The sequence below is a fragment of the Eleutherodactylus coqui genome, chromosome 3, assembly GCF_035609145.1.
Source record: "Eleutherodactylus coqui strain aEleCoq1 chromosome 3, aEleCoq1.hap1, whole genome shotgun sequence".
NCBI classification, from domain to species: domain Eukaryota; kingdom Metazoa; phylum Chordata; class Amphibia; order Anura; family Eleutherodactylidae; genus Eleutherodactylus; species Eleutherodactylus coqui.
In genome coordinates this window covers 148,985,779-149,001,797 of record NC_089839.1, presented here as the reverse complement: position 1 = coordinate 149,001,797, position 16,019 = coordinate 148,985,779, and the positions used below count along the sequence as shown (strand labels likewise).

At 40.4% G+C, this 16,019-nt stretch overlaps 1 protein-coding gene across 3 annotated transcripts in view; it reads right to left on the bottom strand.

The window, feature by feature from the left end:
- Window positions 1–3,229: 3,229 nt before the first annotated feature.
- CYTH4 (cytohesin 4) overlaps window positions 3,230–16,019 on the bottom strand; it is a 48,993-nt gene continuing 36,203 nt past the window's right edge. For all 3 annotated transcript variants that reach the window (XM_066596306.1, XM_066596308.1, XM_066596307.1), the window contains 4 exons: window positions 10,438–10,514; window positions 10,278–10,349; window positions 8,810–8,955; window positions 3,230–5,228 (listed from right to left, as the gene is read on the bottom strand). In XM_066596306.1, coding sequence (XP_066452403.1) covers window positions 5,150–5,228; window positions 8,810–8,955; window positions 10,278–10,349; window positions 10,438–10,514 — 374 coding nt within the window. In that variant the 3' untranslated portion in view covers window positions 3,230–5,149. The remainder of the gene's footprint in view (window positions 5,229–8,809; window positions 8,956–10,277; window positions 10,350–10,437; window positions 10,515–16,019) is intronic.

The window sequence follows — 16,019 nt, the reverse complement described above, 5'->3', positions numbered from 1 at the left end:
GGTAGGCGGTGAAGCGTTTTCACGTGACTGCAATGGAAGCCGTCCGTGTGTATGCCTGCGGAAAATAGAACATGCCGCGGGTGAGGACGCGTGATTTCACGGTGGAATTCTGCACCGTGAGCATTGTGCTATTAGGTTCAATAGATGCGGTGGAAATATGCCCATAGGAATTAGCCCTAAGCCCTAAGTTTTTCTTCATTTCCTACACTGTAGAAAAAACTGCAAGAAACTCCCCTGGAAGCACAGCCTGGAGCCTGACTCCTCCCACTCACGTGGGTGATTACATGCTCATGACATCATCAATGGTCCTTCAGATTTTCCAGCAGCCCCTCTATACATGTAACTGGTCACCTGATCATCACATAAAAGTTACTTCAGACCCAAAGTAATGTCTTTCTCTGCAGCAATCATCTGATTGTCTTCTTTGGCTGTACACTGGGCTGGCTCCCCTTCCTTGCTGCACCTGGGGCACATGCCCCTCCTGCCCCCCCTAACTACGCTACTGCACTGGATAGATTGGTTGGGGTGCATCTAATGGAAATTAGATATATTTGGTGCTTGACTAAAAAGAAAGCCAGTAATGCAACACCTGATAGACTGCAGGCTAGCCTCAATTGCCGTAGACCCTAGTGGAATGCAGTGGGCCATATGATAATTACAGGGTGATCTGCTGCTTTGCCAGTAGGGGTCGCACTCCTGTATAGTGTGGCGCACCTATCTGTGGTTGGTGTCTTGGTATCCGTTCACATGTGCAGACTATGTTTGTTTGCAGTCACTCCTCCCCAATCTGGGCTGGGTTGAGTGAGTAGCTTGCATTATTAGTCTGCATTGAACATGTAGCTCCTCCAAATTATCGTATGGCCCACTGCATTCTACGAGGGTCTACGGTGATTGTGCCTGGCCTGCGGTCTATCAGGTGTTGCATTACTGGCTTCCTTTTCAGTGAATAATGTCCCTAATTTTTTCTCTCACCTCTGTGATTTTATTTGGTGCTTGATATCCAGGCACAGTAGATGGGGTGCCATACTGTAGATACCTATGGAAAAGTCTTGACAAAGGAAGCTGGTATGTGGTAGAGTCATGACAAACATTTTAAGTGGCTTGTGAAGAATTTCAGTGAACGCATGGACTCTTTCCAAAAAAAGAGTTAATTTCAAGTTGAAAACTTTGATACAACCCTTATAATCGGGGAAGGCAATTTTGGTGATTTCCTTCATATATCCTTTACGATACCTACAAAGAGGATGCTTTACTTTCACAGTTTATAGTAATATCTGGTTCCAGCTTATTGCTGTCTTAGACCCAAATTTTCCTACTTGTTGGACTCTTCTCTAGGCTTGGTTGGTGAAGAGAAACAGCAGGAACTGGCTTATTCAGCATGTGATTTACAATCTCCGCTCTCACCTCTTTCCTCCCCCTTATCTATCATGGTGGCAGGTCTCCTTGTCCTCCCTCTCGCAAACAGTGAGGCTGAATTCATCTTCATGTATCCAGATCAGTGACAGATGGCAACACTTACAGCCTCATTGATAGATTTATCTACGCAATGCTGTCAAATGTACATGCAACCACATGCAAGTATGCGGAGGGAAAGGAGTTAATGATACTCTTAGTAAGAATGCAACAGGGTTAAGTGTTCTAGAACTCGGAACATTTCTTTTCCATGGTACAATACAATAGACTCACAAGTCAAAGCAGCTATTGAAGTGAGCCATCACAGCCGAATACTCCCTTCTACTAGGTGATCCATCCTCCTATACAGCCAATAAGGTCTTGCAGGGGATTGAAGTTCTCCTTCACCGTTCCATCTATCTTCCCTGCCGTCCCTCCCTTTTCTCCTCCGCTGTTTGTTTTTCTGTCACCTATTAAACATTTATCATCACCCCCACCACCACCTTTTGCAATCACTTTGCTCATTTCGATATATGATATGCATTGCCCATCTAAGTCATTTCCTTCCACCAGCCGGTCTCCCTCACTCCTCCACTGTTCTCCTCCTTTTCTCCTCTCTCCGTCTCCCCATCCCTCTCTCCGGGGTGTGTCCTACCCCACAGTAGCGCACTGCAGAGATGGGATGTGTTGTTACCATGGAAACCTCCTCTCCTCAGCACCAATTAAACCTGATGCTTCAACTGCTGCAAGTCCAGTGATCCATAGACCACACACATCACACCGTGCACGCAGCGTCGTCAGCACACCAACATGCATTAAATACTTTGCAAGAGGAAAAGGGATTCACATTAAAATACAAGCACGGACTAAAAACCAATTTGCAATGCGCAGTCTTCGTAGCTACTTATTTACTGATGCAAAATGCCCCCCACCACCCCTCTTGCATAAATGCATTACACTCAACTATGGAACAAGTGGGTTAAATATATCAACCAATAGCCAAGACTCAATTAGAAAGCATTGGCTTTGAAAATTTCCAGCGGGCAGCCATTTTTACAGATCCCCTCTGCAAATTATTTTTCTGACAGTAATGTTCCTCTAGAGGTAAATCTGACTAGAGGGTGATAGGGAGCGATGAGGGATTAAGATGAAAGGTCCTTTACTCCCCTCCTTCCCTGATTCGGTATGGGCTTGGGGCTTCTGAGATGTGGAAATGCAGCCATCAGGAAACAGATAGGAGTAATAGCTCCACTTGTGTCTGTCTGCAATGAGAGGGTTAAACTGCATCCCTTTTATCTTGCTTGTTAGCAAGGACTTCAAAGAAGAAATATTTGGTGTCTCATTTGCATACATCAGTTTTAATGAGGACAGATCTGTAGCCGGTATGGAATGTATGCACAATCTGTGTAAGGGACATGTATCAGATTTTCAAAGTGTTTCATTGCCGGAGGGGATAGCATTCATCTTCAGCTGCAATACTCCGAGAGGAGCACATGCAACCGTGCATCAGTTCCAAGGGGGGTCTGCCTTCTTCTCTCCGAAAATATGATGAAAGTGACGCTGAAAACTGTAATATTCAGCATTAATCGTGCATGTTTTAATGGGTAACCTATATTTCAACACCACTTTAATATGTTTCTAGTTGCTTGCAAATCGAAGTGACACCAATGTGTAATCCTGCTAAGTTGTCTTTTTTAGCTGTGAAATATGCCAGCAGACTTTATGAGCAATGCTGATATAATTGCAGAGTAGAGTAGTCAGAGTAATTACATCTTCGGCAAGTATCACGGTGCCGGATGACCTCTGCTGGCTGGATGGGATATAGCTGATCAAGCAATTCCAAAAATTGCTTTTATTTTTCAGTTTACCAAATTCAGTGGTATAAAATGTTTCATCTATTAGATGGTACATAACAGTCATTATTACAAAAACATACCCTGGGTGATTTAACCTGTTAGTAGATTAGTACTGTGTACATAAACTGGCCTTAGGTACGTGTGATCTGTGTGGTCACACAAGGCACCGACCACTAGGGAGGGGCACCAGGCAAATGTAGGCTTGTGGTAATCACCCCTTTTAGGTCCACCTGGCCAGATAATCTTTGTGCGGCAGTATCTCACGAAGCTGCATGAATTATCATCTTCCTGGCCCTGTCTCCTCTACCCTGATTTTCCAAGGCTCCACTGTGAGCGCCCACACAACACAATCAGTTATACTAATGTATTTGTGTTGAGAGCTGATTCTGGGGCTAAATTGTTAAGGAAATTGGTTCTAGTGCTGTATTCCTGCTATGAGTTTAGTTCTTGTTCTGTATTTATGTTATGAGCTTAGTTCTGGTGCTGTATTTATGTTATAAGCTTAGTTCTTGTGCTGTATTTATGTTATGAGCTTAGTTCTTGTGCTGTATTTATGTTATGAACATGGTTTTGGTGCTGTATCCATGTTATGAGCTTGATTCTGGTGCTATATCCATGTTATGAGCTAAGTTCTGATGCTGTATTTATGTTATAAGCCTAGTTTTCATGCTGTATTTGTTATGAACTTGGTTCTGATGCTATATTTATGTTATGAGCTTGGTCCTGGCACTGCATTCATGTTATGAGCTAATTTCTGATGCTGTATTTATGTTATGAGCTTGGTTCTGGTGCTGTATTTATGGTATGAACTTGGTTCTGATGCTGTATTTATGTTAGGAGCTTAGTTCTGGTGCTGTATTTATGGTATGAACTTGGTTCTGATGCTGTATTTATGTTAGGAGCTTAGTTCTGGTGCTGTATTTATGGTATGAACTTTGTTCTGGTGTTGTATTCAAGCAGAATACAAGCAGACTGCCTATCAGTGTATTATATTTTGTTTTATTTCTTATGATGGGTTGCCCAAGCAAAAGTTCTGCGCTGGGTGCCATGTAACCTAATGCTGGCACTGACTGAATATGTACAGTAAACTATTACATACAGTGCAGGTAGAGTAACTTCCTGTCTACATTTCCTATGTATAGAAAATTCCATTTCCTGTGTGAACAGATATGCGCAATCTGTTTTAACTCATCTATTAAAGCTTTGAACTGTCTTGCACTGGGATAACCCTCAAAGAATGATACTGCTGGGGGCTGGATTATAAAGATAGCAAATGGGGGACAGTTGCCCTGGGGTCTCCACCCCTGGCTGACCACCTCCATACTCCTCTTATATAGTTCGGACAGCTGTATTGATATTCATGACACATTTATACATGCATTCTTTTCCCTTTTTCTAATTATGAGTCCGTCACCTAAAAACGGAGGTGGGCTTTCATCTAATGTTTTGACCAGGGGTCTCCAGTAACTTTGAGTCTCCATCTCATGTCTTCTTATAGTCTATGTTGTCTTTTTCCATGGTTGATGGACTGTACATAGTTGTGGAAACTTGACATCATGGAGCAGAGTTTATGAAGGTAGTTAGGGATACTGGTGACTTGGAGAGCCATATCTGTTCTGTGAACTTCCAGGAGGACTTTCTTGAGTATGAAGTTACAGCAGGAACTTTACACCACCTCCATTTTTCAGCTTCGGTTGCTGACACTTTTTTTTTGCAAAATATTAAATCTGAGAAGTGCTGTAAACATATCAAACTGGAACAAGGATCTCCATTGTGGACCAGTCGCTGCAAACAGGTCCAAATACTTAACCGTCCATAATACTTTGCCATGTGTGAAATGAAATCTTAAGTGTAGAGTTCATGTGGTTGTTACTTATATGCAACTTTTGATCTTGTCTTTATTAGTGACCATTTTTGATTGCTGAGATCCTCTTCTGGATGGTGACTGTCTCATAGAAAGGATCCCAAGAAATGCTGGATCTGAAAGATGATAAGTCTGCTCAATTTCCCTTGCAAATAATACATAGAGATTGTATCCATAGGCAAAATCAAATATACTGTATATACATCTCAGGACGGGTTCACATCTACGCTGGAACCTCCGTCGCCGGTCCGTCACAAAATACCGGATGAAATACTGTAGCATGCAGTACTTTTTCTTACGGTAAAATACCAGACAGCTAAGGAGAAACCAAATGGACCCCCTTATAGTCAATAGAGTCCGTTCGCTGCTGATCGGTTCCATCATAAGACAAAATTGATTGGCATGGGGATTCCCCTTTCCTGATTCCCAAACGGAGCAGGAAAACAGAACTCATTGATCTAGATGTGAAAAGAGCCTTAGTGTGATGTGCTGCAGTATGTTATCAAAACAACTCTGCCCATAGCAACGAATTACAGAGCAGCTTTCAGTTAATCTTAGCAGTATAAGAAATGAAAGCTGTACTGTTATTGGTCGCTCTGGGCAACAAAGATAGATTATCTTTTTGACCATTTTTATAAGAGTGTACTTTTCAGTGGACCACCCTGTAGATGCTATGGTGATGATGAGTGAGTGTGAGGGAGACTTCACAATGTGTTTTTATGCTGTTAAAAGTCTAAAAAGATATACTTTCATGTATACATAGAGTTTTATAGTAAATAGATACACAAATATAGAAAAACCTATGGTCACAAGCTTATTCTTGAACACGTTTTTTTACAGTACACTGTTGACTACGCTATTGTGTCCCGCAAAAAAAGTATGTTTGTTTACGTTTTTTGACAATGATTTTATACTTTACCGCATAACAATGTATATGCTTAACCGATACAAAAACACAGCATGAACGCTCCCTGAATGAGAGGCATAATGTGTAGTGGTACATAATTCATCCACATGGGGGCAGAGTAGTTTTGATAACAAACTATACCACATCAAGATGTGTATATAAATATATATATATATATATATATATATATATATATATATATATATATATATATTAGATTATGTACCATTACACGCTGTGGCTTACACGCACTCATTATCACCCTAGCATTTACAGGGGGGGCCATGGAAAAGTAGCCGACGCCAAACTCTTATGAAAGTGTTCTAATAGAAAATCTGTCTTTGTTGCCCACAGCAACCAATCACAATGATTTCATTTCTTATACTGCTGAGGTCAAATGAAAGCTGTGCTGTTATAAGTTGCTATGGGCAACAATTTTTTTTTTTTTGACATCTTTCATAAGAGGGTGGAGACTGCTAATTTTCCTCTCTCAACCAAAAACACAAACCTACAACATAAAATGTACACTTTTTCATGAGTCATTGGCTGAGGTTCCAGGACAACAGTTCTATGAAGTAGCAAAATCTTGATTTAACAAATTCCAAACTAAGGTCCTGTAAAATCCCAATACATCCTTGAATATATAATAGTGAAGAGGAGCGTTGTGCAAGCGGAGAGAATGAGCCAATGAAAGCGAAGAATAGCAACCTGCAAGGGTGCAGCAAGTGTCTCATGAGCATAGATATATATATATATATATATATATATATATATATATATATATATATATATATAAAATGTGTATAAATGGAACTTGCAGTCACTGTCCTGGGGCGGCTTTCTACTAGCATTAGAATAAATGGAAAATCCTATGTGAGAAGGTCACATTGGAGAATCCCGTGAGCTCAGACTGCCTATAGTAACTTGAATAAAAGGGCTCTGTAGAGCACTCAACCCCCTTTAGCACTATCCAGAGATATCTGTTATTGACCATCTGGCACAATATTCAGAGCAAAATATCGTTGATTTGAATGGAAAGATAATTTTTCCATGATATCCACTTTAACTGTCAATGTAAATGTACAGTTGAGATATTGCCTTAATGCAAAATTTTACATTTTAAGTATCTGTCGATTTTTGGAAAAGTCTGTGGGTCAAGAAAGCACAACCTAGAAGAGTTGAAAAGAAGTGACACAAATGGAAAAAACTTGGCATCAGGGTTGCCATAAATTCCTGGACAGACCATAAAAATAAGGCACATATTTTTTAATGAAATGAGTCAGTGATTTTTTTTTTCTAACCTGGCAAAGCTTGTACAGAATATTGTGATTGTAATTATCATGCAACAGGGAATGCTGCTAATGTCTTCACATCAGTATTGTGAGCTAGACATATGTGTCACTTAGTGGTTTCACACCTGCATTTGGAGTCCTTTTAAAACTGATCAGTTAATAAAGGGGTTGTCCCGCGCCGAAACGTTTTTTTTTTTTTTCAATAGCCCCCCCGTTCGGCGCGAGACAAACCCGATGCAGGCATAAAAAAAACAAACCGTCCAGTACTTACCCGAATCCCCGCGCTCCGGCGACTTCTGACTTACCTTGTGAAGATGGCTGCCGGGATCTTCACCCTCGGTGGACCGCAGGTCTTCTGTTCGGTCCATTGCCGATTCCAGCCTCCTAATTGGCTGGAATCGGCACACGTGACGGGGTGGAGCTACGAGGAGCCGCTCTCCGGCACGAGCGGCCCCATTCAGAAGGGAGAAGACCGGACTGCGCAAGCGCGTCTAATCGGGCGATTAGACGCTGAAGATCAGACGGCACCATGGAGACGGGGACGCTAGCAACGGAACATAAGTGCATTAATATGGCCATACAGAAGTGTATACCCCCACTTTGTTTCGCGGGACAACCCCTTTAACTGAATGTGGACGGATTACAAAATGAGGCAAAACACAAGTTTCACTCTGGGATGTTTTTCAGAGCTCTTCCTCCAAGCCAGCACAACGCACACAATACACACTCCTGGCCGGTGGGTGGTGGCTGGGCTTCTCCCTCCTCCTCTCATCCCTCAGGCTGCTGGGGTTTCTACCTCCTATTCCTTTTCTTGGGGGTTCCCTTCTCTCATCTTCGCTCCCCTCCTTCTACCTCTGAGGTCACCTATTGTTTTGCTTTGCAGTGTAATGATATAAAGGACCCATTTAACACTGAAGGTAGGCTGAGACCCCTCAACTTTCGTCCCTCTGTCCTTGATTTTAATGCATAATACTAAACAGAAAGGTGCTTTCCGTTCACATTTCATTTTTTGAACAGAAACAATAACGCTGAAAGCTGTGCTTTTTTCATGTTCTGAAAAACAGAAAGCAAATGGAACAGAGTCAAACTGAACCTAAACTGAGAGCAAACAATTTATTGCTCTGTATGGATCCACTTTGCTTCAGTATTTAAAAACAAAAACTATAAAACGAAAACTGAAGGACAGACTCGGTTGTGAAACCACCCTTACAACCTCTATGATTGATTATGGTTTTCCATTGTGTCAGTAAAAATGTCCAGGTATGGGGTAAGAAGAAAGTCAGTAAAAGCAAAATTGCTCCAATAAAGTTACAGACATAAAGGTTATGGTAAACACTCAACTATTTAAATAACTCTTAGGTCTCTTTGTCAGGCAGGCAATGTGATTGGTAGAAGTTATCTACCATAGTCGTAGATCACTCACATTACACGCTCACCTTTTTTATGGTTGGCCAAACATATGACTTAATTTTATTTGACATATTCTGTAAAGACTAACCTAAGACTTTGTACCCAACTCTCTCTTTCTTCATGATTTGCAGCAGACAAACGATAAGATTGGTGGTTTCCTTGCACTTTTTTCCCATCTGCTTGAGTCTTGCATGCTTTAATAGTTTGCCCCCTTGCATGCAGGTCGAAGCAGTGCTAAATAAAGAAAAAGACAGCATTTATGCAGAATTAATGCAGCGACTAAAATGTTATTTAATGATGACGTAATGTGTGCAGCTTACTTGCAATTTTTAAATTGACCACTTGGGGGATCGTATACTACTCAAAAACTCTAGCTTACTGTATGTAATTTGGCCGAAAGTAGTTGGAAGATTGTTTAAAAATCTTTATTGTTTCCTGCAAGGATGATTAAAGGGCGTTATCCAGGACTGCATTAGCTAATAAGAAATCCAGGTTTATACCCCATCAAAAGTGTAGATGGAGCAAACTTCTGATAAAATACTGGGCTATTTAGCTAATCTTTCTCTGGTCCTTTCTATCCCTCCTCCCTCTTTAAGACATAAAGGATGGGAGGTGAGGGAGGTGGAGGGCTTGCTCTTGGCTATGGGGCCTCCATTCTTCTATGTGAACCACTGAGGACTAGACTAAGGCCCCCTTTGCATGGGGATATTTGCAGAGAATAGAACCCATTGATTTCAATGAGTTCGTTAAAATGCACTTTTTCTCCTCTGCGTTTTGGTCACACACAAAAAAGCGCAGCTTTTTTTCCTGCAAATTTATGCACCAGTGATCCCCATAGAAGTCAATGGGTTGCTCAAATGCACACAATATGCAAGGAGATGTGTAATGCCCTGCATAATTCCGCTGGAAAAAGAGCACATCTGGAACTCATTAGACTAATTTACAATTTCAATCTGTGCATCTGTTTACAGCGCACAAATGAACATGCGTTGTGGGTGCAAAGAGTACAGTAAAATACACTGATACATGCACAAAAAAGCCTTGTTTGGTGTGAAAAAACATTGCGCTGAGGCGTTCACAAATGTACGTACACTTGTTTGAAGGGGGCCTAAGCAACTTTTCTTCCATTTTACTGTTTATAATACTTCCATATGTATTGGAATATTTTGCTGTGGAAATCTGCACCAAAATCTGGATATTTCACATAGAATCATAGAGTTGGAAGTGGCCTCCAGGGTCATCTGGTCCAACCCCCTGTTCAGTGCAGAATCACTAAATCATCCCAGACAGATATTTGTCCAGCCTTTGTTTGAACACTTCCATTGATGGAGAACTCACCAGCTCCTTTGGCAACCTGTTCCACTCATTGATCCCCCTCACTGTCTAATATCTAATCTGTGTCTCCTTCATGTAGATTTTGAGTCGGATTTGCGGCAGAAATTAGCCATTTTCCATGTTAGGCATACAGATTTTGGTGTAGATTTTTCTGTGTGGCAGAATATACCGCTGCATATAGCAGAATATTTTGGTATGTGTGAAAGCACCCTTATAGTTACCGGCTTCTTAGGGTCTTCTGCTAACTCAACACATAAGTTTTCCAGAGGAATTATTCCAAGCGGGTCTTTATCCTACAAGAACAGAAATATAGGAGGTTGTTAATACTTCTTCATTTCGACCTTCTCCTTTTGTTGGTCGTTCACCATGTGTCATTCTCACCGTTGTGTATTCAAAGTAATAAAGACAGTTGTCCTTGAGAATGAACCATCGTTTTTTCCAAGTCTTCACACGGCCTCCTGTAACAAGTAATATCTGCGTCTGTCAAACTGATCATCACCATAATGAAGAGGAAAATGGACATTGACTTTGTAGATGCTTGCAGGTCATTGATAAAAATTGCCTTTGCAAATGAATGGATAAGTGCCATTATGCTGTGTATAGAGACAAACCTCTATTCCTATATATATGTTAATATCCTCCAGTTCAATTGATAATAAGGAGTTTCCAAGCAGGTTGTTGCCCACTGTGCAGATGGCAAATCCTCCTTCCCCCATCACACACATACACACATTATATCGGCTGTCTGCAACTCTGCTTAACATGTAATATTACTGGTGGTTTAGGATGGTGCAAGGGTTAATAGAGATGTTTTAGAGCAGGTAAGTATACCTATAAATCCATGCTATTTCAATGGAGATTTGTTTTATAGTTACAGGACTGAATTTTGTTTGCCCATGGCCACCACTAGGGGTAGCTAACTGCATAGGGGTTTATACACACTGAATTCTTCAAAAATATCAATACCAGGGATACCCCTCTAGAAATGATTTGATCATTGAATTTGGCTTATAATGAACCACTCAGTAGGGACTTCCTGTTAATTGCTAACTTGTACTCTGCTAATATATTTTGTATCACACTATTCTGTATTATGAAATGAAAAAAAGTTACAAGAATTTGTAAGTCTGACCTACAAGTTGAAGAAGATTTCCTTCATTGCAAATGCTTTTGTATTTCAGTTTCTCATCTGTTGTAAAATCTCTGCTTGCTGGTGGTGAATGAACACTCTTGTCTACATGCAGAAAATGAAACCTGTACTAAAAATTCACATACGGCTACCACTTATTAGCAATCTCCTTCTTTTAGCAGTATATCTATTGGACAGGTCTAGAATTATAGCATGTGTATAACTTTTCATTACACAATGAATATGCTTTGTATCTGTGGTTACTAATCAGTGATGGCCACATCTCTAATTGGTCTAACTAGTTCCTTCTTACAGGTAAAGTTCCTGATGATTGGAGAATGGCCAATGTTGTACCCATCCACAAGACAGATAGTAGAGAAGAAGCTGGGAATTACAGACCAGTTAGTCTGACATCTGTAATTGTTAAATTAAGAGGATATTTGACAACTTAAAAACTCCCTCTCGCCCCACTCTTTCCTTGCTCCGCTATTCTCTCCACTTTTACTCTTCTCTTTTCTTCATTGTTTCATTAGTACATGGTTTTAGTGTTATGCTGTTGTATATAAAGCCATTTTTTAAAATTTTGTTTGGAGCCAATGCCGATGATTGCCAGCTCAATTCAATTAGTCCCTGTAATATGATCTGTGTTTACTCTGGACTCCATCAGTGATGTTCATTGCTCCTCTTGATCTATCCCCTTGCTAGTCAGGGATTCCTGTCTTCAGACTCCACAACATAATTTACCTGACAACCTACATGACTCTTGCATGACTCCTAACAACTTTCAGAAATAGAAAAACCAACAACCAGTTGGACCCCAAACAGTATGGCTTTACTGAGAGCAGATTATGTCATACTATTCTCATTCATTTCTTTGACAAAAGTGGTGGATGAGCCTATATAGATTTCCGTAAAGCCTTTGATAGAGTTTCACACAAAGAGTTCATAGACGGGTTATTGAAAACTGTACTTAATCCTTTGGTAGTTCGGTGGATTTGCAGTTGGTTTAAAGATAGATATCAGAGTGTTGTTGTTAATGGAGTGCATTCTGAACAGGGATGAGTTACATGTAGTGACCACAAGGTCTGTCCTGGGTCCTATTCTTTTTAATATGTTCATAAGTGACATAGAAGAAGGTTCAGCAGATAAGGTCTGTCTGTTTCACAATGACCCGGAAGTGTGCAATAGCGTTGAAACTCTTGGGGGTGTCTTAAACATAGAAAACGATTTAGCCTTGCTGAATAAATGGTAAAAACAATGGAAACTGCAGATCAATGTTTCCAAATGTAAAACAACGCACTTGGTGGAGAAGAAATCCTCAGACTAAGTATCGTATTGGGTATTTTGTGTTATCCAGGACTTCAGAAGAGAAGGATTTAGGGGTTCTAATTTCTGACAGCCTCAAAATGAGTCCAAAGTGCAGCCAAACAGCATAGAAAGAAAGTAAGATGCTCGGCTTCATAGCTGGAGGTATAACCAGCAGAAAATGGGAGATTGTGATCCTGCTGTATAGAGCTCTGGTGAGACCACTTCTGGAATACTGGGGTCAGTTCTGGAAACATCACCAACAGAAAGATATTAATAAAATAGAACGTCCAACGATGGGCTTCAATAATAGTAGAAGGTCTCAAGAACAAAATTTATCATAGAACTAAAGAACTTAATTTGCATACCCTAGAGGAGAGGAGGGACAGGATGGAAACCTTTATATATGTTAAAGGTATAAATAAGGTTTAGGAAGGAAGTGGTTTTATTAGAAGTAAATAGAAGTAGAAGAAGACACAATCTGAGATTAGTTGGGGGAAAAAAGAAACAATGTCAAAAATATTATTTTACTGAAGATGCTTGGAACAAACTTCCAGCAGATGTGTTTGGAAAATCAACAATAAATGAATTTAAGCTGCCTGGGATAAGCAAAGGAAATAATATAAGGGCAGACTAGATGGGCAGTGTGGTATGCTCTGCTGTTCATTTTCTATATTTCTATCAGTGAACCTCTAATTGCTACTTTCCCGTACGTGAAGCAATGTTCCCATCCCCACTTGCAGTATGTGTGTGAGATCATGTTCCACTTTACTTCTCCTTCTGTAAAACAGACTTCCTTACTTCTGGTACTTTTTGCATATATTACATTTCACATTATAGCTAAACATTGTTCACTTCATTAATCAAACTGAAAAGCCTGAAATCAAGGAAGACGAGACAAGTGTTTTCTTACCAAAAAAGTGCTTTCCCTGTAGTGTTCTGTTTTGGCTGCCGTGAATGTGACATGCATCTCAGTACTTCTTTGTCTCATGGACACAAAGTCTATTAAATGTTTGTCTATTTTTTAAGCAATAACGTTTGAATGGGCTATCCAGTGCAGAAAATTCATTTAAAATACCATTTTAAGGCATACTGAGTTGTACTGGGTTCACATCGGCATCATAGGCTTCATTCAGAGCCTCCGACACAGATTCTGTCACAAGCAGTGCTGTGTTTTTGTCAAAATGCCAGAAACCTCAATAGAAACCATCAGACCCCACTGTAAGTCGTTGGGGGCTGTGGGGCTCCGTCATTGTACAACAGATGCAGTACAGCTTTGTGACTCCCATTAAAACCAAAAGTCACAAAACTGATGTGAACAGAGCCTTAAAGGAGTTGGCCACTTTATATATTTGTTATTAAAAATGGGCTAAAAAGTTTGTAATGAGGTACTTGTTAGTGGCAACATGTCTTTCTTTAGAGCAGCGCCAATGCCTTTGTAAAACCCTGTCCCCTTTGCTCTGCAATACCATCACTGCATTATCATCATAAACATGGCAACTCAGAGGGTCATGTGACCAGACCCATCCATGTAGCTACAAAAAGTGTCTTTGTCTCTCTCTGGATGACCTGGTTTGTCCATGCATTTTAGTGGGCATCATGCAATGCTTCAGTTCTCCTGTGGAGGAGCTGCAGGGAAATTGAGCACTTATTATTAGGCTTTCTCATACTACAGCTGATTGCTAAAGTTCCAACAGCAGGACAGCATGTGACCGGCTTATTTTCAGAGACCCTTCTAAGAAAAAGAGATTGTTCCTGTGTCCAATCTACACAGGGTTCTATGCACTAAATCTCATCCAAGAGCTGGACTACTGTAGGTCTGTACTTTTTATTCTCTGGATGTGAGCAAAAAATGTTTTCATTCACTGATAGTAAACAGAAAACGTACAAAAGGAGGAAGAAGAGAAATCTTACATATATTATACATTTGCATAACCTGTAATTATCCTGTATATGATTACAATTTAAGTAGTTACAGAAAACTGGAAAACCCCAGAATTTCCTGCTCCAGAAACATGTCAGAGATAGAAAAGTTCACAGATCGAAAACTAACTTTTCACTAGCCAGTGATGGAAATAGTACTCTATTTGTGATTTTTATTGGATATGCAGACTTAATACTGTAGCTCAAGCGCAGATCACAAGAATGAAAGGAGCAACTGTCTAAAGTTGACTTTAGCTGAGTTGTTTTCTCTTCTTATCACTGACACAGAGGTTGATTCAAGAAAGGGAACATTTTATCTGATCATTCTGTAATGATACTACTGAGTTAAAGGGGCACTATCCTTTCAGGCAACTTCTGCTCATCTACTAGCTTGTGTTAGTCTAATCATTTCTGTAATATACCTGCATTAAAACGTTTGTTGCTTTATCACTGTAAATCACATTTGAAGTGGCTGCCACAAGGAGTCTTCCTTCCAGCTCCCCTGCAATCCACTCTCTGTTTTTAGGTTCAGAGCTTCAGTAATAACAAGGACACAGGGACATTTCTTTAGCAATGGGTGAGGAGCTATCTTCACAGGGGCAAGGCCATGCACTCAGAGGTTGTAGGCTGACAGTTCTACAGACACTGTGATAACAATTGCCGCAATCTCTGCCTTCCCTGGGTGTGCATGTGCACACATTATATTGATTTTACTCACTATTTGGCTATAATTCTTGAATCATCTTGGAAGAGCGGAGGGGTTGGCATTTAGATACTGACCGCCTGCTGATTGGACCACAGACTATATAATGCAGCATGGGAGGTCAGGGTAAGAAACTGCAGGACAGTGAACTACTGGCAGAATACTAGTGTTACTACATGCCCAGTATATGAAAGTGGATTGTAAATGGCAAGGCAGGGCAACAAAAAATGGGGAAGACCACCTTAAAATTTCAATTTACAGACATGAAACAGCAGGAAATGAGTTGGTGAAGAGAACCTGTTATATAAGAAAACTTGTTGAAAAGTCACTTAAGAATGGCACAAAAGCTACGAATAAGGGGCATTAAAACCACTAAAGTCTAGGAATTTAGCAAGGAAACCACAAGTCACCAGGAATTCAGGTAAGAAACCACTAGACACAAGGGACTTCGGTGAAAAAGACAGTCGAAAAAAATCATTCACCAAATGTGATGTAATTAAGTCCCGAGGGGCAAGGATCCCACTTTTACTGAAAGTGCCATGTGCCAAAGTCAATGTCAGAAAACTGCTCGATCCAGCTTTTTCAGCATCATCGTAAAATCTTTATTATAACATAAAGAACCTCCAGAATTCTGTGCATTCTTAATCATTGCACAGAAAGTAAGAAGTTGAGTCATTAAAACTACTAAAGAACAGCTATTTAGGAAGAAAACCACTGGTTACCATGGACCTTGGTAAAACAAACACTGGACAAAGGGGACTTTTGGATCTGACATGGGTCATCTTAGAGGTTCACATAATGAAAAATGCTACAGGTCTTTGAATACAGCAAAAAAATACATGCTTTTAAAAAAGAGTGAAAAAGATGCAAACCCCCCCCCCCAAACTATATAAATTTGGTATT